Genomic DNA, 20,390 nt, shown 5'->3' on the forward strand with positions numbered 1-20,390 from the left:
AAACAGCAATACCCGGTCATAGCAGCCAGTAACTAAACCAAGATGCACAGAAACATCAACACAACAAGTGAAACATTTAAAACACAGATTAAAAAAAAAATCAGTCTGCTTTTGCCTCCTCACTTTTTAACAGGGCTAAAGCCTATAATAGAAGAACCTAGCTACTATCTCTGTCTCTGTGGCTTCCTTTACTTTCCCCCCTTCCTCTCTTTTTCTCCCTCCCCAAAGTTTTCCCCAGTGCTTCCTGTCTCCTCTTCTCTATTAGCTGATAGGTTGTAATTCTGAATTCCAGAATGTTTCAGAACCATAATAAAATATAAATTATTTAAAAGTCAGCCGAATGCCTTTTTAAATGGGAAGATTCCCCCCCCCTTTTCCTAAATGCCTGAAGCAAACTGGCCATATGCTTGTCATAGGCAGAGGGTTCCCCAGGGAGCCCTTCACAAACATGAAAAAGCTCTGCTCCTCAATGCCATAAACTTTGTGGTGGTATCTGGAGTAGAACATTATCTAAAACTCTTGAAACGTTGGAAGGAACATACAACAGAATGCTCTTCTTCTGAAATTGCACAGATGTTCCCTTGCTTTCTGGATGTACCAGTTTCTCTGATAACACTCTGTTTATGCCTTGGGTGAAGGTAAACTAATCCGTGCCTAATAACAGGTAGAAGTTCCTGATTAACCCCTTTTTCATGGAAGCAAGCAAATGGAGAAGCAGCTTCCTGGCACAGGTTGCCTGTACCAGAAGGACAAGATTCTATCAGCAGAGCAATGCCCTGAAAAAGGAACTGAAAGGTGCAAGTTATAGTTCCAAATTTATCATATTTATACTGAGGACTGAGATGGGCTTAACAGACTAAATGACCCGTCTAACCCAGAATCCTATTTCCCACGCTGCCTCTGAATATGGAGGCTCCATTTAGCTATCATGACTAGAAGCCACTGATAACCTGTCTTCATTAAATCTGTCTAATGATCTTTTAGAGTCATCTAAGCTAGTCGCCACCTTTGCATCTTTCTGGCAATTCTGTAAGATAATTATGTGTTGTGTACTGTATCATGGTCATGAATCTTCTGTCCATTACCCTTATTGGTATCTCCCTCTCTCTGCTTTGTCTACATGCTGTGTATTATTTCTCTCTCAGTCATCTCACCCCCTCCCCCAGTTAAATCCTTACTCTCTTTTGCCTTTCCTCATAGGGGAGGTTATCCAACCTCTTGAACATTGTGGTTGAAATAGAAAATATCTATCTAGTTCAGGCAGCTTGCTAGTTCTGCCATTGTTACAGAGCAGTTTTTTTTAATGTGGTGGGGATTTTAAAATTGTATTTGAGGGAAGGGGCTGGGACATGCTGGCTTCCTTCATTTTTAGTCCTTATACTGAATGATAGAGGGAATCTGGATATTTTTGCATGTTCTCATATTGTGTCGTGTTGTGTTCTGAGTGCCATACTTGGATTTTTGGGAGGGGGGACTTAAAATGTTGGTAACATCCAATGAGAGGTGTAATTTATATAAAGAGCAATAAATTTATAGAGTAACCTGGCTGGATGCCATGAAAAAGGGAGGTTGACTTCAAGAGACCACTGATTGTAAGTATGCTTACAGGACAACCCTAAGAACACTTTCCTGGAAGTGAACCCATAAGTATTCCTGCTAAGGATGGCAGTATTAGTCCACAGTATCCCAAACAAGAGAGAGAGACAGACAGACAGAACAAGATTTCTAGTCCTCCTGTTGTGGAGCCACATGAATAAAAAACTGAAATTCTCAGTAAGGGGAGTACCAGATACTTTGGTTCCTTTTGTGTGCACATAGTTACAGAAAACTATTTCGTATGCCTATAATTTTTAAGTGTTACAACTACACAGCCTACCTCTATGCAGACAAGCATAACTACTCCTGGAAGGATTTCAGTGAGTTATTTTGCAGCAGTAAAGCACAGGTTGAATCAACTTTGCGTGAAATTGCAGCTGTGATTAAATGTGACACTTTTAGCATTGTCTGCATTATCTGGTATCTTTCTGATAATGGTTGGCGCAAAATCCCTAGATGGTAGAATAAAAAGTCTTTCAGCAGTATGTTTTATGAAACAATTGCCATCATAAAGATTTTTGGAGTAGCAGAATATAATAGGGCGAAATGATGTCCATGAAGTTAAAGGCTGACGCACTGAAGCACACTCAAAACAAATTGCCTTAAGTTTCACGCGTGAAATGCTGCTTTCGATGCATTACTTGGAAAGACTTGGGATAGATGCATTGTTATTTTGTATTTTGCTATAAAAGTATGGTCTTAGAAGACTTCAGCATAATGTTAAGCATTCTGATGGGGGGTGAGCCACACTATTCTTCTTAAGAGGGTATTGTTAAGCTTCTCTTCTTTACGAGTGCACCAGCAAAGAGCAGTCAGAAATGACTGGTCTTCAAGTTGAAAACCATTTTCTTATTGGAACTATGGTTTGGTAAATCCCTTTTGTAGTTCCAAACCAAAGTGCAAAAAGGTTCACTGTATGGCAGTGGCTCATAGTATAAATACGATTGTGCAAACAATGTTTTTTACTGGAGTCCTGGCTTCTAAAGAAAAGCTTATGATTAAAGCCAAACAAAACTGAAGCAGACCAGTCCAAATTAAAGGTGGATGAGTAAGAAAGGGGTTGGTCTGTTGTACTGTTGATTGTTTTCATTATCAAAAGGTATTAAATCAGCTTTAAAATTATCCTGAGCAGCCAAGTTTCTTGATCAGGACATCAAATTTCCACTGTATACTTATCCAAAATTTCTATTATACTCAAAGAAATGCAGAGGTCAGTTATTTTCCTGCATTTGATAAATACAGACTTCTAATGGCAGCAGTCTATCTGTTAGATGCGATGGTGGAAGACCTATTTCAGGAGGGTAGCCATGTTAGCCTGTATTAACAAAACACAATTCGAATCCAGTAGTGCCTTAAAGGCCAACAAAACTTTCCAGGGTATAAGATTCTATGAATCAAAGCTCACTTTGTCAGATACTTGGAAGACCTGTGTCTCTAAATGTGGCTCTGCCCCAAATGAGTACTGAGTGGAACTGGGGTCCAGTATTAACAGCAAAAGATGTGCATGGTTGAAGGATCCCGAAGCGTTCTGTCCCTGCCAGCAGCTTATCTTTTTGTAAATCTGCCCTGCCAAGTCTTTTCCTCCCAGTCAGATTCACTTCCAGTGATGTGATGTCAAGAGAATATGGTAGAATGATAAGCCCCGCTACCAGGGAGGGGTTTATCTGTGATTAGGGAAGACCTGCATTTAAAGATAGGGTTCTGCTCTCATGAGTCTAGATTGGTCCTAGCTTTCTTTTGGGGAGGGGAAAGAAAGAGGACTGCCTTTATTTAAAATGGCAGTAACTTTAGATCTGTGCCATTTAACTAGAACTTAAACATTCATGTACTTCGTTCCGTTCCCTGTATAGGTCTACTTATCACTGCCGAACTACCAGTCTCTCACTGAAGGTCACTGCCTGATTGCCCCTATGCAGCACTACACCGCAGCCACTCTCCTGGATGAAGACATCTGGGAAGAAATCCAGGTAGGCAAAACTTTGCGTTCGATGCAGGCTGGGTGGATTTCTCATGCTGTATTTTTGTGATAAAATATATATGCTATGGGCACAGTTCATCCAGTGGCTTGAACCCACTAGAGGATTTCCTCAGACTGCCTGTGGATTCTGACTTTCTCACCTTCCCAAGGAGTAATATTGGTTGGGGGGAGCATTTATTCTGCATTGGAAGGGGGAGGTGAAAAAATTCATGCTCCGTGGGTGGAAATCCATCCACAGACATTCTCTGGTGGATCTAAGCCAAAGTCTCATTGATTTCAAGAGGAGGCAGTCACATCCATAGCTCTTGGAAAGGACCACCATATTAAACTTGCCTGCATCCCTGGTACAGCAGTTACATTTTCAGTGATTTTTTTGTGTGTTCCCCCCCCCCCCCCGCCGCACATGGCTTTTGAGCAAACAATATTCAGTGTTCCTTCACGCATGCAGGAGGTGAAGCCTTGTGATAATATAGTTTTTAAAAAAGAGAGGTGAAATTAAGACAGTTGTAGGAAGTTTGGATCCAAAGCACAGCTTCCTACAGCCAAGGATTGGTTTATGTTGCTGTGCAACATAAAAATAAAACTGAGTGGGTATTGTAAAGGTTAAACAGCTTTGTCAGTATGCCAGTTCTTCAGGTGATATGGTTGAAAATAGAGAAACTGTTCTGTTTCTTCCAATAATAATAAGTACAGCGATTGCACTGCTATCTAGAACAAAAGAACATACTAGATGTCCACGGAGTGGCAGAAAAGAGTTCAAGAGTTTACCAAGCCACTAAGGGCAAAAGGGAAATACTTCTGCTATGTGGTATTCTTTCCTTTCTTATGAAGAAGGAGCAAGATCTACTCTGTTAACATATAAGAGATATAGATATTAAATAAATTCCCTAAGTTAATGATATGCTATGTGAAGAAGTACGGTTAGTTAGTTCAATTTTTAAACTGCCCTTTCCTGCAGAACAGGGCTCAGGGTGGTGTACAGTATTTCTATCACTAACCATACCTGCTTCACAAATTTGCTACTTTTAAAATTGAAATTCTTCTAGATTCCCTCAGAATTCTTCACATTTCATCTGAGGAATTTATACATTCAATTCAAATTTCATTCAGGAAGAACCTGGTTGGCTGGCAAATCTATTTGGATACATTTCTGGTGTTAGTTGCCAGAATTTGTCTATCCTCAGCCAATCCATATTACTGGCTGACGTTGGGTTACGAGTGAAGGAGAGTTATGGATTTGAGAGAAAAAATTCTCTCTCTCCACACTGTGTAATTTTATCGACTTCTAACCTTTCCCCTCTTAATAAGTGTTTTTCCTAAACTTCAAACTCTTTAGCTTTTTCTTGTAGAGAAGGTGCAACAACTCCCAGATCATTTTGGTAGGGTTGTCCTTTTTTCCAGCTGTACCGTATCCATTTTGAAATACCGCACAAACCATTTCACATAGCAGTATCCCAAATGCAGCTGCACCATAGATTTCTGCAGAGGTATTACCATACTGCCACTTTCATGTTCATTCACTTTCCTAATAGCCTCCAGAATGGAATTCTGCCCCCCCCTTTTTTTGTTGCCTACAGAGTTGATATTTTCAAATGATTACCTTGTTTGCCACTATCATTTTACAGGCAGCACAAAATTCTGTACAAATTGAGGTCTGGGGAGAAGCAGTTTCTTAGTCTGGAACCATTTTGTATCTCTAAACATTCTTTTGCACCCTCTTGTTGGGAAGCTTCCTTTCCTTCAGACAGCTTCATAGGGACTGGCATGTGTGCGCCTCCTGCTACATTTGCACAGCCCTTTGATATTGAAGGGCTGCAGGATGGCTTGTCCCAGTTGTTGTTTCCATGAAACAAACTTCTGGCATTGGCTGTGACTGATCCAGACTAGTGCAGCAGTTCCTGGCCAAGAAACAGTGCTCCATAGTCACAGATCTTCTTGCTGAGGACTGTCGTGAATTCTCCTGCAAGCTGTAGCAGCTGGCCTCTGCTATCTCCTGTCCATGAGAATGCCCAGAGTAGGCTGGCACAATGCCCTCTGTGAAACAGGGTTGTGGCTCGAGCATGATGCTTCCAGAGACAAACACGGAGGAGAAAAAGAGCAATACAATTGTCCCTGGCACAAGAGCAGGGGTAGGCAACCTTTTTTCAGCTGCCATGCCATCTCTACATGTGAAGATACCACTGGTGGGAAAAGGGGGGGCAGAGAAGGATGTGGGTTGTAGTTGCCCAGCAAACTGAGCCCCAGTGGTTCTGCCAGCACCTCAAGAGCTTGCCCCAAACCCTCAGGTCTAGAAGGCAATTATGAAGGATGGGCCTGTCTACTTTCCCCCCATGCTCACAACCCCAGTAGCTCTACCAACACCTTAGTTGCTTGCTTTGTCTGTTTGGCCATAAAACTGGTCCTGCATGCTAAGCAAAGTGGTCTGGCGTGTTTGACCTGCAAGCCAGGAACTGCCTATCCTTGGACTACAGCATGGCTCTGAAGGCACAGGATACAGTTCTGTGTCTGAAGCTAATCATGCGTGGTCTTCCAAGGTGCCTTCAGTGAGAGACCACCCCTGGGGCCACACGTAAGCATCACTGAACTCCTCCAAGTGGTGGCCAGGGTATTTGTGCTGTAAATTAATGGGATTAAAACATAGTCTAAAACATTTTTATTTGGATCCAAGATAGTTTTGATTGGAGAGTTTCAGACCTCTGGCAAGTCCAAGTCCCTGACAAAAACTAATTTGTGTAACTCATTTGCAGGTCATATTAATATCACTGCGCTGTACGCCCTTAAAAACTTAAATCCTTTAGCTTGAGGCCATGGTCAAACAAGCTAAAATGACGATAACCCCTCTTTAATGAGGATTTGTAGTAGGTGGTGGTGTCAAAACAGCCATGTTATTTTTATTGGATTTAAAGGAAGGGATGCTTTACACTCGAGGATACTGTTAATTTGGCAGGATTAATGGAGTCAGCTTCAGGTCGTTCAAGCCAGAAGTCTTCTAGGACTTGGTCTCATGTGGAGGCTGCTGGAGTTCAGCAAGGAGCTAAACATAGATTAAACTCTGGGAAAGGGGAGAGAAGACTTTGTTTATCTAGAATGGGAAAGAATAATTAAATATGCTTGGGAAATTCTGCAAAACCAGTTGCAAGATCCTTCTGTTCTGAACAATGTGTATCTCTGGAGTAGCTCGGACAGTTATGCACCCATTAGATAAATTCAAGTCAAGTAAAGCCATTATAATCACTTTGATGAGAAGTTTCGGAGCTTCCCAAAATTTGTTTTCTAAGAACATGATGTCTTGCATGGCCAGTTACTCTGTGCACGATGCCTTTTCATTGTAACCAGTCAGGGTGCTTGGCACAGAGGAGTTGTTGCTGGTTTCATCTCTAGGTACCACAGACTGCTTACCACCTTCCACTGTGAAAACTGCCCATATATTTACCTATCTTTAGTAATAGAATGGATAGCGATTTTATTAGAATGTAGAGTGCTATGATTCTGTGAAAAATGGCTGTAATATTTTTGAAAATAAAATTTTTTAAAAATTGCCCATTTATACTCACTTTCTGTTTCCTGTAAATCAACCAGTTTTTAATCCACAAGAGGACTTGTCCTCTTATCCCATGACTGCTGAGTTTACTTAAGCGGCCTTGATGTGGAACTTTATCAAAAGCCTTCTGGAAGTCTAGGTAAACAACATCTACTGGGTCATCCTTGTCCACATGTTTGTTCACCCCCTCAAAGAACTCTAAACGGTTAGTGAGACAAGATCCTCCCTACAGAATCCATGCTGATTCTTCCTCAATAGCTTTTGTTCATCAACGTGCCTACTAACTCTATCTTTAATAATGGATTCCTGAGCATTATTTAGGACCAAGTCCAGGATATCCTCCCCCCTGGTAGGTTCAGTGACCATCTGCTCCATGGCACAGTCATTGAGAGTATCTAGAAACCTCCTGGTCATTGAACACATATTGACCCAAAAAATAAAGCTCTCTGACAGGATGGGTATTGTGAGTAGTCCATGCATAGTTATGTAATCCCATTCAAACTCAAGGGGGCTTTGAATAGGCCCTTACAAGTGCTGGAAATCCTGCAAACTTCTGTGATATCCTAAATTCATTTTAGTATCCTCTATTTTGACATAAAATCAGCTCAAAATGGGACTGATTTCCTTACTGAGAGTCCATAGATCCATACTGCCTTCTGGACCCATACTGCCTTCTGACACACGTCTTTTGCCTCAGTGTTCATTTAGGAAAATCCGTAAAGGTTCCACCAGTTCTGCTGTGAGTCTCTTCTTAGTTGAAAAGATGAACGGAAGTCTCATAGCATGCTCAGACGATTAAGGTCCATCTGGATCATGTACATACGCAAGTCCAGTGAAATTGCAACCAATTTGCGGCAACCCTAGCAAAGGGCTTTCACTGTGAATGGGACACAGAGGGGGTTTGCCATTGCCTTTCTCTGCAGAGCTGTCCTTGGCTGTTTTCCCATCCAAGTCCTGACCCTGCTTAGCTTCTAAGATCTGATGAGATTGGGCTATACCATGCCATCTTCCGTACAGATGTACTTCTGGGGAAAAAAATACGCTTAGGAAATTATTTATGTTCTGTGAAGTGACCAGGCAATGATGAATGTATGAACTTGCCTTATACTGAGTTAGACCCTTTTGAAGTCAACATTGTACACTGTGACTGGCAACAGCTTTCCAGGGTCTTCTGGAAGGGGTTTCCAGAGGCCTTTCACCTTGCCTTCTACCTGACTCTTTTAATTGGAGGTGGTGGGGATGGAACCTGAGATCTTCTGCATGCAAACCAAATGCTGCGTTATTGAGCCATGGATCACTCCCCAAAAGCTGTTATTCAGCCATTGGAATTCAAACAGCAAACGGGTGGGTTTGTGCATTGCTCAAATGCTGCTTGTTCTAGTCTCTGCAGTGGCGAAAGTGCCTTTCTCCATGTAATTTGGCTCAGAAGTCTCCAGAACACCCTCAGCAGCATGGCTGTTAGTAGAAGTGACAGGCAGTAATCTGTCAGCTGTTGAATTAATTCTTGGTCACGGCAACTAGGACAGCATAATGAATAGTTCTGCTTACTGGTGTGTGGTTCTTTAAGATGCTGGCCGGGGGGCTGTTTGCATTGAATTTGCATTTAAATATCCTTGCTGCTCGGACAGGCTGGTGCCAGTACCTTTGGTTGACAGCCCTCTGCTTGGCATTGTGGCACTCTTGGAGCCGTTGTACTTCTACACTGCTAGTCGTAAAGCCAAGTCAGAAGTTTCACGTGGCCTGAAGGTATAATTTTTGCTGTGGCTTGTCACCTGGACTTCACAAGCACAGTAACCTTTGCCTTTACCCTCCCTCCCTGTTGTTTTCTGAATGGGCCCTATTGCTTAAGAAAGCAGAGTGCCATCCTTAGTGGGAAACAGTATTCAGGTTCCAAGAATGTTTCTGTAACTGGACCCTAAGGCTGCTTGGGGACTGTGTTCTTTGTCCTTTGACTTTGGACAATCTTGTATCTAGCTCTGAAGTTTCACTGTTTGAATAGCATTGGGAAAACCTGGCACCACTATCAGCAGCCTGCTGATGAACAAGTTTGGTGTGAGAGCCAGTTTGGTGTAGTGGTTAGGAGCACGGACTCTAATCTGGGAGGACCAGGTTTGATTCCCCATTCCTCCACATGCAGCTGCTGATGTGACCTTGGGTTAGTCACAAGTTCTCTCAGATCTGTTCTGTCAAGAGCAGTCCTCGAAAGAGCTCTCTCAGCCCCACCTACCCCACAGGGTAGGAGAGGAGACTGTAAGCCGCTCTGAGACTCCTGAGTGAAGGGTGGGGTATAAATCTGATCACCTTCGCCGCCTTCTCCTTAGCTCCTTTTGTAGTGCCAAGTATTAAACCCCTCAAGTGTCCTGCCATGGCATGTAGGGTTGTGCCAATAGGGGACATATTCAAGTAGCATTGATTGCTTCATGCAATGGCCACTTCCATACTAGATTGTTGTAACTCTCTACATGGGTCTGCCCTTGACCCTGCTCTGGAAGTTGCAGCTAGTGCAGAATGCAGCGGCGAGGGTGTTGACGGTGACACCTGTGCGGGCTCATTCACCTGGTCCTGCGTGAACTGCACTGGCTGCCTATTGAATTCCGGATCCGCTTCAAGGTGCTGGTGCTTACCTTTAAAGCCCTATACGGCCAGGGGCCCACATATCTGCGAGACCGCCTCTCCCCATATGAGCCCTGGAGGACACTGAGGTCTATGAATCAACATCTGCTAGTGGTTCCGGGCCCCACGGACATCAGACTAGCCTCAACCAGGGCCAGGGCTTTTTCAGGCTTGGCCCCTGCCTGGAGGAACGGGCTCCCGTGGGGGAACAGGGCCCCGCGGGGGTAAATGTTGCTCACAGATGAGTTAATATATTAAGAGGGGAAGGAGAGAGAACATGTCCACAAATTATCATTGTGGTATTATTAGCCATGGGATACCGAGTAGCAACACACACATACCTGTCCAAGAAGTCTGCAGAGCTTTTCCTATAAAACAGTATTTCCCAAAGACCTCATATTTTATGATATTTATGTGTAAATTGTTATTTTAATATTATTTTAAGTGTATTATTTAATCGTTGTACACCGCCCTGAGCCCACTAGGGGAGGGCGGTATATATATCTAAATAAATAAATCAATAAAATGGGGACCTCATACTCCAGTTGGCCAAAGTGGCCTCTGGTGCTGCACAAGGATACTGGATAATCCTCCTGGAAGTCTGAATTTTGGGTTTGGAAGAAGAGGAGGAGGAAGAGGTGGAAGAGGAGGAGGAGGGAACAGCTTTGAAATAACTTGTAACTGCTTGTGAGAGAATAGCTCTGTAACAACTTGTAACTGACCCAAGGTTACACCAGCAGCTGCATGTGGAGGAGTGGGGAATCAAACCCGGTTCTCCCAGATTAGAGTCCGTGCGCCTAACCACTACACCAAACTGGCTCTAGGCAGAAGCCAGTGTAAACTGCTGCGATTGAGCAGGCACTACCAAATGCAGGAATTAGGCAAAGAATTGGCTTATTAACTCAAATTAAAATATTGCTTGAGGATAATCTAATCTGATTAGGAATCAGTCTGCACGCCTGGGTTTTAGTTTGTCCTGAGAAGTGCGTCAAAAAGCCTTGATCTTCTTTCTCATACCTGTGCTTTGAGGACAAACTGTTTAAACCATTTCCATATTTTTACCCCAAAAATGCAGTTCTATGTGGAAATTGCTACTAATGGAAATTTGATGTGGAAATTGCCTCTTAGTGTAATGCACCCTAACCTTACCGGGATGGTGAAGCTTACAGGATTTAAAATTAAATGTGATTTCTGTAATATATGGCTCTGAAGCTTTACAAATGATCAGTGATTCGAAGAGCTTCAGAGCCGGGTTTCCGGCTGGATAGAATTTGAAGGAGCTCAATTTGAAATAAGTTCTCAGCACCTGCCTCCTCTCTGCCAGGAACTATTACAGTATTTCAAGTTTGGGTGCCCAAAATCAACTCTCATTTATTGGAAATCTTAACCATCATTTCCACCTGAAAATCAGAGACATCTAGTTATTTGCTTATTTAAAAAAGAATGTTGGTTTCCTGGTGCCACTCCAGATATAAACTGATCTACTCCGTAATCAATTGTGACATTCTACCCTATATAGAGAGAACAGGGGAGCACGAAGATGGTTCAGATCTGTTACGGTAACGAGTTGGGTAAACTTGTGCACAATGCAGACAAAAAGAGCTAAGACTGCTTTTCTTTAAGGGAACATTAGCATCTGACTTAAAGGTCAGTCACACCTGATGAAAATGTCAGTTTTTGATAAACTGTGTAATTGGAAGGAAGAGTAGAAGAATGGTGGCATTTGGAGGCAACAGACGACCAGGCATTAACTTTTGGAGAAGACAATAGTCTCGAGACCTCCTGTTGTGACTGTTTCCATTTATGGTGCCCTCGGATCTTCTGAACTTCAGCACGGCAGTCATTTGACTGATCAGATTCCCGACAGTGGCATTATGCACACTGTATAAATATTTAAAATGAATCCTAATGTCCCAAGGACGAGCTCGTTAGGCCAAATGCAGTGTGACGTTAGCCTAGAAAACAGAAGACTTTTCAGGAATACCAGATACTAGGACAAGTGTGTTATGTAATCTTCTTCTGTCATTGTAAACTGTACTTAACTTGGTTCCAACCCTTCTCCAGGCCTTCAGGAAAACTTTGGTAAAGATGTTTGAAGCGGAAGACCAGGACTGTGTCTTCCTTGAAACGCATCTGAGCACAAAGAAGCGATACCACATGGTGTATGAATGCATCCCTCTCCCAAGAGAAGTTGGGGACATGGCTCCCATCTACTTCAAGGTATATATGATGCTTATTCTCTCTCGCCCCTCAGTTTTATGCGTGTGTTGGTTGCCACACTTCGGTTTTTAAACCTGAGCTAACACTAGGGTCGCCAACCTCCAGGAGGTGGCTGGAGATTGCCCACTATTGCAACTGATCTCCAGGCAACAGAGTTCAGTTCACCTGGGGGAAATGGCCACTTTGGAAGGTGGGCTCTCTATGGCATTATATCCCACTGAAGTCCCTCCCCTCCTCAAACCCCCGCCCTCCTCAGGCTCCACCCCCGAAATCTCCAGGTATTTCCCAACCCTGGCTAACATGAAGTCTTGTTAACTAACATGGAGCTCAAAAAAATATAATATGACTTCATATAGACTTTACAATTAACTTACCACCTGTCTTCCAAAATAAAACAGTGACCATTCTTTTTTTTCTTTTTTTTAAACAGTTGGAAGTGCAGTTTCCTAAACTACATGTTAGTGCAAAGTGAAAAGGGAGAAAATGAGCCAAGGCTATCTGTGTGTGTGTGTGTGAAGTGCCATCAGTTCACTTCTGATTTATGGCAACTTTATGAATTCATGTCCTCCAAAACATCCTGTAATTAACAGCCTTGCTCAGGTCTTGCAAATTGAGGGCCGTGGCTTCCTTGATTCAAGCAATCCATCTCATGTTGGGTCCAGTGTTCCCTCTAAGCTGAGTTAGTGTGAGCTAGCTCAGAGTTTTTTAGCCTCCGGCTCACACATTTTTGTCTTCACTCAGGAAGGAGGGCTCCAGAGCAAACCAATTCATGCAGTAGCCAAATCGCTCGCTCACAGCTTTAATGCCAGTCGCTCACAAAGTAGAATTTTTGCTCACAAGACTCCACAGCTTAGAGGGAACATTGGTTGGGCCTTCCTCTTTTGCTGCTGTCTTCAGCATTTCCTAGCGCTATTGCCTTTTCCAGTGCCTCTTTGTCTTCTCGTAGTGTGACCAAAGCACGACAGCCTGTGTAGGACATTTTTAATCTCCCTCTTTCCAAGGATCGTAGAGCAGTGGGCGTGGTTTTCCATGAGTCCTTTTGTCCTCACACCAACCCTTTGTGGTAGGTTGGGGAAAAGAGAACGGCTAGTCCAAGGTCACCCAGCAAAAGTGCCTGGCAGAGAGGGGATTTAAACCCAGGTCTCCCAGAGCCAATCTAACCACTACACCACGCTGATTCTTGCAAAGTCAGTACCATTGCCTGGCTTAATCAGTATGAATCCTGCTGTTTAGACTAGTCACGATAGTCCCACAGTTTCCCTGTACCATTTTACAGGGTGGACGGGAAGAGGACCACCGTGGCCTGGAGCTGAGAGCGCAAGTGGGCAGTAAAGGATTGCATGTGCATTTAAAATGGCTTTGTCGGCATGAGAGGAGAGAGAGAAAGAGAGAACGTTGGTTAAAGCTAGTTTATTTTAATTATTTTATTTCAGGCTTTTCCAATATGCAAATATAGTTACTGAAATCCAAAATATAAGTAATTTTAGGTTTCACTTGATTTAATGAGCTTTAACTTGAATTTTTAAAAATGTACAAAAAAGGCAAAGGGAACTTAATAAATTCTCAGAACTACTAAGTTTCTATGTCCCTTTTAGCTCCATAAACTGAAAGTTCTCATTTCAAGGTAATTTGTGTCTGGCTCAAGTTAGATTGCAGTTCTGATTTTTTTTTTTTTAAATGAAAGGTGCTAAATAAAAGACACATGTCTTCATTGTTCTTTAATGTATGTAAATTAAATTCTACGAATTCCAGAATGTTTCCAAGTTGATTTCTTACATTATAAAATTAATTTGCGTTATTGAAATTGCACACTCTTACTTCTGATCTGCTTTTCTTTACCAATTAACTTCTGTGTCATGACGTATTGTGCTGCTCTAAGAGTGTTTCATATACTGTTGAAATAATTTTTCAGAAAGCTATAATGGAGTGTGACGAAGAATGGTCCATGAATAAAAAGCTGATTGATCTGTCTTCAAAAGATGTTCGCAAATGTGTACGTATTGAAACATCCTGTCCCTTGTTTGACACAAACCAGTATTTTTGTATGTGTGAGTGATTTTCTGTCTCTGAGCTAGATATTGAAAGGCAGAGCTGAGAAAATACGTGATTTGAAAATACGTGATTTGAATTCATAGGCCAAACACAACGAAGTTGGTATAAAGATCTTCGGTCAGAGTTCTGAAAGTTAAAATGAATACAGATTGGTGCTGATGAGACAGCTCCGGTGATTGAGCCTTGATGGAAACTGGAAGAGGGATTTTTAAATCTCCCGGCCAATGTTAGCTATCAGGGCAAGTACTGGAAGGTATTTTGGCTTTCCATTTTTATAGACTGTGCAGTGGAAGAGCACGGGTATAGACTTATTTAACATTGCTTCCATATACTTAAGTTATAAAACGGATGAGGAACTGTCGTTAAGGAGGATTATCTGTACGTGTTTCAGAACATTCAGAACCAATGCACCAAAGCGTCATTTCATTTTATAGCTGCAGAACTAGATTTCAGGACTAAGTGCTTCTAATGTAGCAGAATCTATGTTCCTTTTCCCCTTGCTTTGTATTCCCATTTCCCATCTCTGATTACTCTTTGTTCTTCATTCCTCATTACTAAACTGGTTACGGGAGTGTGGCACCAAAATTATTTTTGCAAAGCAAATTTAAGCAGGATTTTTTAAAGTGAACATTGAGAAAGGGATCGCCGTGACAAACCTAGGGAACTTAGCAGTGTGGAGAGAATGTCAGGGCTGTTAAGGCTCTGAAACATAAGCACATGTTCTCAATTTGTATCTCTCAAGAATAGGATTAGTGGTATGATGAATTTTGGTTACTGCATTTCCTAGGCATAATGGATTAAACGTAACTGTGATGTTTCTACCACCTGTGAAGATACAAAATGCCGGTGCAGTATGGCTTCTCAAGCGTAATTTCTTTGGGCAAAGTGGAAATGTGAGCCTGTCTCCCCAATTCCAGCACGTTACAGTGTCATGAGTCATAAAAGAAAGAAATGTTACATTCCTGAAAATTCATAAAGAGACTGTTATCATGGTAATGGGCTTGCAGCCCAGAGTGTGCCCTGGTAAAGTGGGTCCATGTTTTCCCGTGCCTGCTTGGCTGCTGGTTTCCTAGGATCCTGGAGACAGACGGAAGTTTTGGTATCATTGAGTGTAGCCTGGGAAATCTTTACACCCCTTAAGGTCATAGATTCCTTAAAATGCTCCATAAAACACTCTTAGATTCCATAACTTTTCCCGGAGAGTCCACTTTAGTGACTTCTGCGAAGAATATACCTGTACTTCCCTGAGAGCCATTTTCACATTTTTCTATAGCATTTATGTCTCCTGTGGGTATGTTACCGTGATGCTACCCTTTCCTGTCGTGAACATGCACAGTAGAGAGGACAAACAAGCTTCTCTGTTCAGTCTGTATACATATGCAGGGGAGCTGTGTTCAGGGGAAAACCCCTCTCCCCCCCATTCATGGGTTCAGGTGTTTGGTGATGTCCATTTGTCCTTCACACCTCAGGGGCTTTGTATTAGGAAGACCAGGATGCCACTGCTGTAGCCATATCAAACTTGATTGGTGTGTAAAGCATTCAGTTACTTTGTCGTCCAAACCGTGGGAAAGTCTTAACTATCTGGAACAACTCCCTCTGATGCAGTATAAGCTCAGATCTGTGTTTAGGGTATCTCTGCACCAGCTGTTCTTAGGATTTCTGCCTAAACATATTGGATATCATCTACATTTTCTCCAAGATGCTGATTCTTATTAATGTGCTACTTCTGGGTTTGTTTGCATGTCGGTTGGTATTTCGTTGGTATTTCATTACATAGGCAACGATCGAATCTGGGTAGTCATCACAGAATTCCTTGCCTTACTTCTTCTGTTACGAGAATTATTTGTTAAACTCTGCATTCTGACACTCTGCAGTCCTGGCTGTGGCACTGCCCTAGAGAAAGGTCTCAGGTTCCCCTCCTCTGCTCAGTTTGAATTCTGAATCCACACCAAGTATCATAGGATGCCTACACTGTCATGCAGTAATTGTAGCACAGTTGTCTGTCCTCATATTTAGCACTGTAAATGTGTGCTTAAATCAATGCAAATTACATCCCAGAATCCCGGGAGGAAGGACAAGTGTATCAGGAGAACAAGGACATCAGTGGGTACACTGACCAAACTTAAAATGGTAGCCACTTCAGCAAGAAGCATAGACTTGAAAATAACCTTACTCATGAACAGGTTTATTCTTATTTATTTATTACATTTATATCCCGCCCTCCCCACCATATGGTGGGCTCGGGGCGGCTAACAACATATATATCAGTGTATACATTAAAACTCCATAGTACGCATAAATAAGACCAATTCAAATTACAATATAAAACATAGCAGCTCAGCACATTCTTTTAAGTGTTGGCCTTCGGCCTTAGCTCAGTGCACCATTTCACTTGCCCCAACTGGTCCTTTAAAAATCAATGATACACCATTAACCTCAGGCAAAGTTCAGATCTGAATGGAAGGATGTAACCAAAATAGCAAATCTTATTTATCACCTGGTCTTTCAACCTACCACTGCCATAGCATACTCCTTCACTGCTCGCTATCAAGAGTAATCCATTTTGCTGTTTGTGTTCATGTCTCTTTTTAAAAAATGCAACCATATAACTCTTTCACATAAGTGTTTGGAACTTCCCTTGGAGCCATTTTCACATTTTTCTATATTTTGAACATTACAGACATCATAAAGTTTAATAGACGCTTCTAATGTTCCTTGTAAGTGAAAATCTGCTCTGAGCTAAGCTGAAGATCTCTTGTTGATCAGTAAATATGGAATAGCTACTTGATTGAGCCAGCAAGAAATAAGAACAGGAGAGCAAGCCCTGCTGGGTTTAGACATAATGGTCCCTGTATGTCCAGCATCCTGTTTTACACAGTAGCCAACCAGATGCTTAGGCTGAGTTGATCAACAGCTTTCATGCTCACCAGCATAATTTTCAGGCAATGCAACCATCTGGCACCCATCATTCATGCTTCAAGATATCTGTGTAGATCAATCCTTAAAAACATTTTGGAACTTCAAACGGTGCAGCACGTGGCTTCCAGAAGCGCATTATTCCAGTAGGGTGACGTTGGCACATGGTGTCCTCTTATCCTTTGGCACAATTCAGGGGTGCTGTTTTAACCTATGAAGCCCAGAAATGACCTGGGGCCAGCCTTCCTGAGACACCACCTCCTCCATGCTTCCCCAGCTGAAATCTAAGGCACACCCCCCAGGGGCATGAAGAAAGGCTCCCCCCCGCCCCTTATGAAGCTCTCCTGTTGCAGAATCGCCACTATCCAAGCCTGAGAACCTTTCAGAAGCACGGAAAGACCTGTCGCTGTGGGCTGGGCTTTGAGGTGCAGGATTAAATCATTCTGTGTTTTGCTTTTTTAAAAAGGTAAAGTTAAAGGTTCCCTTGCTCGAAAGCCAGTCGAATCCGACTCTAGGGTTGCGGTGCTCATCTCTGTTTCAAAGCCGAAGAGCCAGCGCTGTCCGAAGACGTTTCCGTGGTCATGTGGCCGGCATGACTAAACATCAAGGTGCACGGAACGCTGTTACCTTCCCACCGAAGTGGTACCTATTTATCTACTTGCAATTTCTTGCTTTCGAACTGCTAGGTTGGCAGGAGCGGGAACTAGAGACGGGAGCTCACTCCGTCTTGCGGCACACTCGGGTCTCGAACTGCTGAACTACAGACCTTCCATAGCCTGCAGTTCAGCGTCTTAACCACTTGAGCCACCGCAGCTTTGTTACCCGCCCTGAAACTCTGATACGGCTGTGTGTCTAAATAAATATGACCGCAGTCTGTGTGTGTCTAAATAAATACCTTAGCTGCCACTTCTAAGCAGCTAGGGGAGCTGATATTAAGCACCTTTCTTTGAAGGATGTCATTAACGCACTGTTTGTTTTTGTGCTTAGGTTCCAAAAGGCTTGCCCTACTTCTCTGTAGATTTTGGGCTGCAAGCAGGGTTTGCCCACGTCATTGAAGATCAGCACAAATTCCCTCTTTATTTTGGAAAGGTATGGAAGTGAACAGTTCCCATTTGCCTCAGAGAATGTAGCACATGTTACGTTTCTCCCCCATGTGATCTAGGAAGAGCCCTTGCCCCTTGTGCTTGCATTTGACAGCAGAGTTGAAATAAGCGCGCCAGCTTTATTTCTGCACGCTTGAGGAGAGCTGCAGTCTCTGTGGCTTTGTCATTAAGTAGTTCCGCAGAATGCTGGGACCCTGCCGTGCAAAACGAGAGCCTTGTAAAACGTACGCTTGAAGGCAAAAGCTTAATTGTGTTGCCTAATCAAGATTATGATTCAAGACACAAGCCTATTTGGGTGGGTGGGGAAATAAAAATCCTTTTTTTTTTACATTTCGGAAACAGGATGAAGCGCGCAGAGTGCTTTCCTTCCATGAAGCTAGCTTGTGAGCTGTTCCCCACGGGCTATGCTGAGAAGCTCACCACTTATGCTAGCACTGGATTGTGGAAGCTGAAATAAGCACAGCTGAGGACAGGCACAGTCTTTGTGGTTCTGTCGTCAAGCAGTTCTGCGACTGACCTGGATAGCCCAGGCTAGCCCAATCTCGTCAGATCTCAGAAGCTAAGCAGGGTCGGCCCTGGTCAGTGCTTGGATGTGAGACCATCAAAGTAGCCCAGGGTGTCTGTGCAGAGGAGGGCAATGGCAAACGGTCTCAGAATGTCCCTTGCCTTGAAAACCCTATGGGGTTGCCATAAATCTGCTGTATGCTGAGATGGTCACACAAAGCAAGAGTCGTTGTAAATACTTGCTTGAGGACAGAAAGCTAATTTCTGTAGCATAATGGTTTTAGGGACTAACAATTTTTTTGTTTGTTTGGTCAAATGGCATCTGAAACACGGTGGGGGTTGCCTTTACCGGGGAGTGGAGATCTTGCTTCTACCTCATTCTCCCTGTCCGCCCACACAGTCCTTTGCATAATGCATTTTACCCAAATGTGTGAGTCACCTGTTCTTAAAATGCAAAGCTAGAATGATTCCCCCCCCGCCCCCCTTTCTCCTTTTGCAGTCCTTGTTTGGAACAGGTGTGGGCTTTCAAGCGTAATTAAGAGCAATACTGTTCTTCTTTTGCCCTGCTTTTTCAAAGGAAATCATTGGCGGTATGCTGGATTTAGAGCCCAGGCTTTGGCGTAAAGGACTGCGTGAGAACTTTGAGGACCAGAGAAAGAAGGTGCTGCATTTTGCTCAGAGGTGGAAACCATATGATTTCACCAGAAGCAAAGACTGATGATCTGAATGGTGATTCTGATACCACAGGTGCTGGAGCTGGAGTCCCTAAAACCATTTGAAACCTTCCCGGTTGTTCCTTTCTAAAAAAGAAAAGAAAAGGGGAGCGCCTCTTCAGCAATCGACAGTCGCTTGCATATTCTTAGAGAAACATTATAAGAGGCAGACGTCTCCTTAATGGGACAGTGGTTCAGAGACAGAAATACTGGAGTTACCTGCATTCTGTTTTTGTACTACGGTACGGACATTAATGCTTGGTAAAAATGAAGCTATAATTCTGATAAACGAGAAGCGTACAGAAACGTCTTTTGTAAGCTCTGCTTCCCGCCCTCTCCTCCTTCCTGTCTCCCAGTTTACATTGTGTAAAATGCTCTCCCGTCTTTGCAGTCTACACAGTGCAGCAAGGTTTCCCCCCCCATTCAGCACCATGCCAGTTCTTTATATTTAATGCCTTCAATGTGCTGCTCAAGGTGTACATTAAAAAAACAACAACAGCAACAGTGCTTTTAATGGTATCCCGTTGTTCCTTGGGACATTCTGTCCAAGCTGCAGTAATGCAATTAAAAAGAAAATTGGCATAATTTATAGGAAATCAGGTTATGCATGGCATTTTAATAGGAAAAGGAAGAGAGTGTTTCTCAAAACTGGCTGAAAAGCCTAGAAAACGCCAGATGTGGAAGCAGAAACCTTTCTCGGTCTCCTTGTGAGGGTAGGGCCTGCAAAACTTTCATAGTTCCATGCATCCCTTTGTTTTAGAATATTGCAAAAGGTTTTGAAATTGAGTCAGTCCTATGTGATCTGGGCTGTGGCAGCTCCAGGGAAATCAACACACTCTGGCCAGGGATCCTGAAGAAAGTTTGATTCGATAGGGGATATCTAAGAGTCTGGAGCCCCACTGAAAACACAAAATGTTCCCTGTGGGTACACTGCATCTGCTTCCTCAGTGACATGGACCAATGAACAGCTGATGAGCCCTCGGAGAGGCTGCAGAAGGTAGGGCTTGTAAACAGCCAATCAGGGGGAAAGGGCAAAGCACAAATCACGTCATGTTTACAGTAAGGGAATTTCTGCCTAGCAGCAGTGCAGTTTTTCCAAATGGATCCAAGCAGAGGAAATTGAACAAACACACCTGTGCCCAGCAGACAGGCTG

At 43.0% G+C, this 20,390-nt stretch overlaps 1 protein-coding gene across 1 annotated transcript in view; it reads left to right on the forward strand.

The window, feature by feature from the left end:
- CWF19L2 (CWF19-like 2, cell cycle control (S. pombe)) overlaps positions 1-20,376 on the forward strand; it is a 110,873-nt gene extending 90,497 nt beyond the window's left edge. Inside the window, exons 14-18 of the mRNA XM_015420889.1 lie at positions 3,447-3,563; positions 11,793-11,948; positions 13,861-13,941; positions 17,904-18,005; positions 19,101-20,376. Coding sequence (XP_015276375.1) covers positions 3,447-3,563; positions 11,793-11,948; positions 13,861-13,941; positions 17,904-18,005; positions 19,101-19,241 — 597 coding nt within the window. The 3' untranslated portion in view covers positions 19,242-20,376. The remainder of the gene's footprint in view (positions 1-3,446; positions 3,564-11,792; positions 11,949-13,860; positions 13,942-17,903; positions 18,006-19,100) is intronic.
- Positions 20,377-20,390: the final 14 nt, after the last annotated feature.

The sequence above is a fragment of the Gekko japonicus genome, unplaced genomic scaffold (genome assembly GCF_001447785.1).
Source record: "Gekko japonicus isolate JY-2015 unplaced genomic scaffold, Gekko_japonicus_V1.1 scaffold2509, whole genome shotgun sequence".
NCBI classification, from domain to species: domain Eukaryota; kingdom Metazoa; phylum Chordata; class Lepidosauria; order Squamata; family Gekkonidae; genus Gekko; species Gekko japonicus.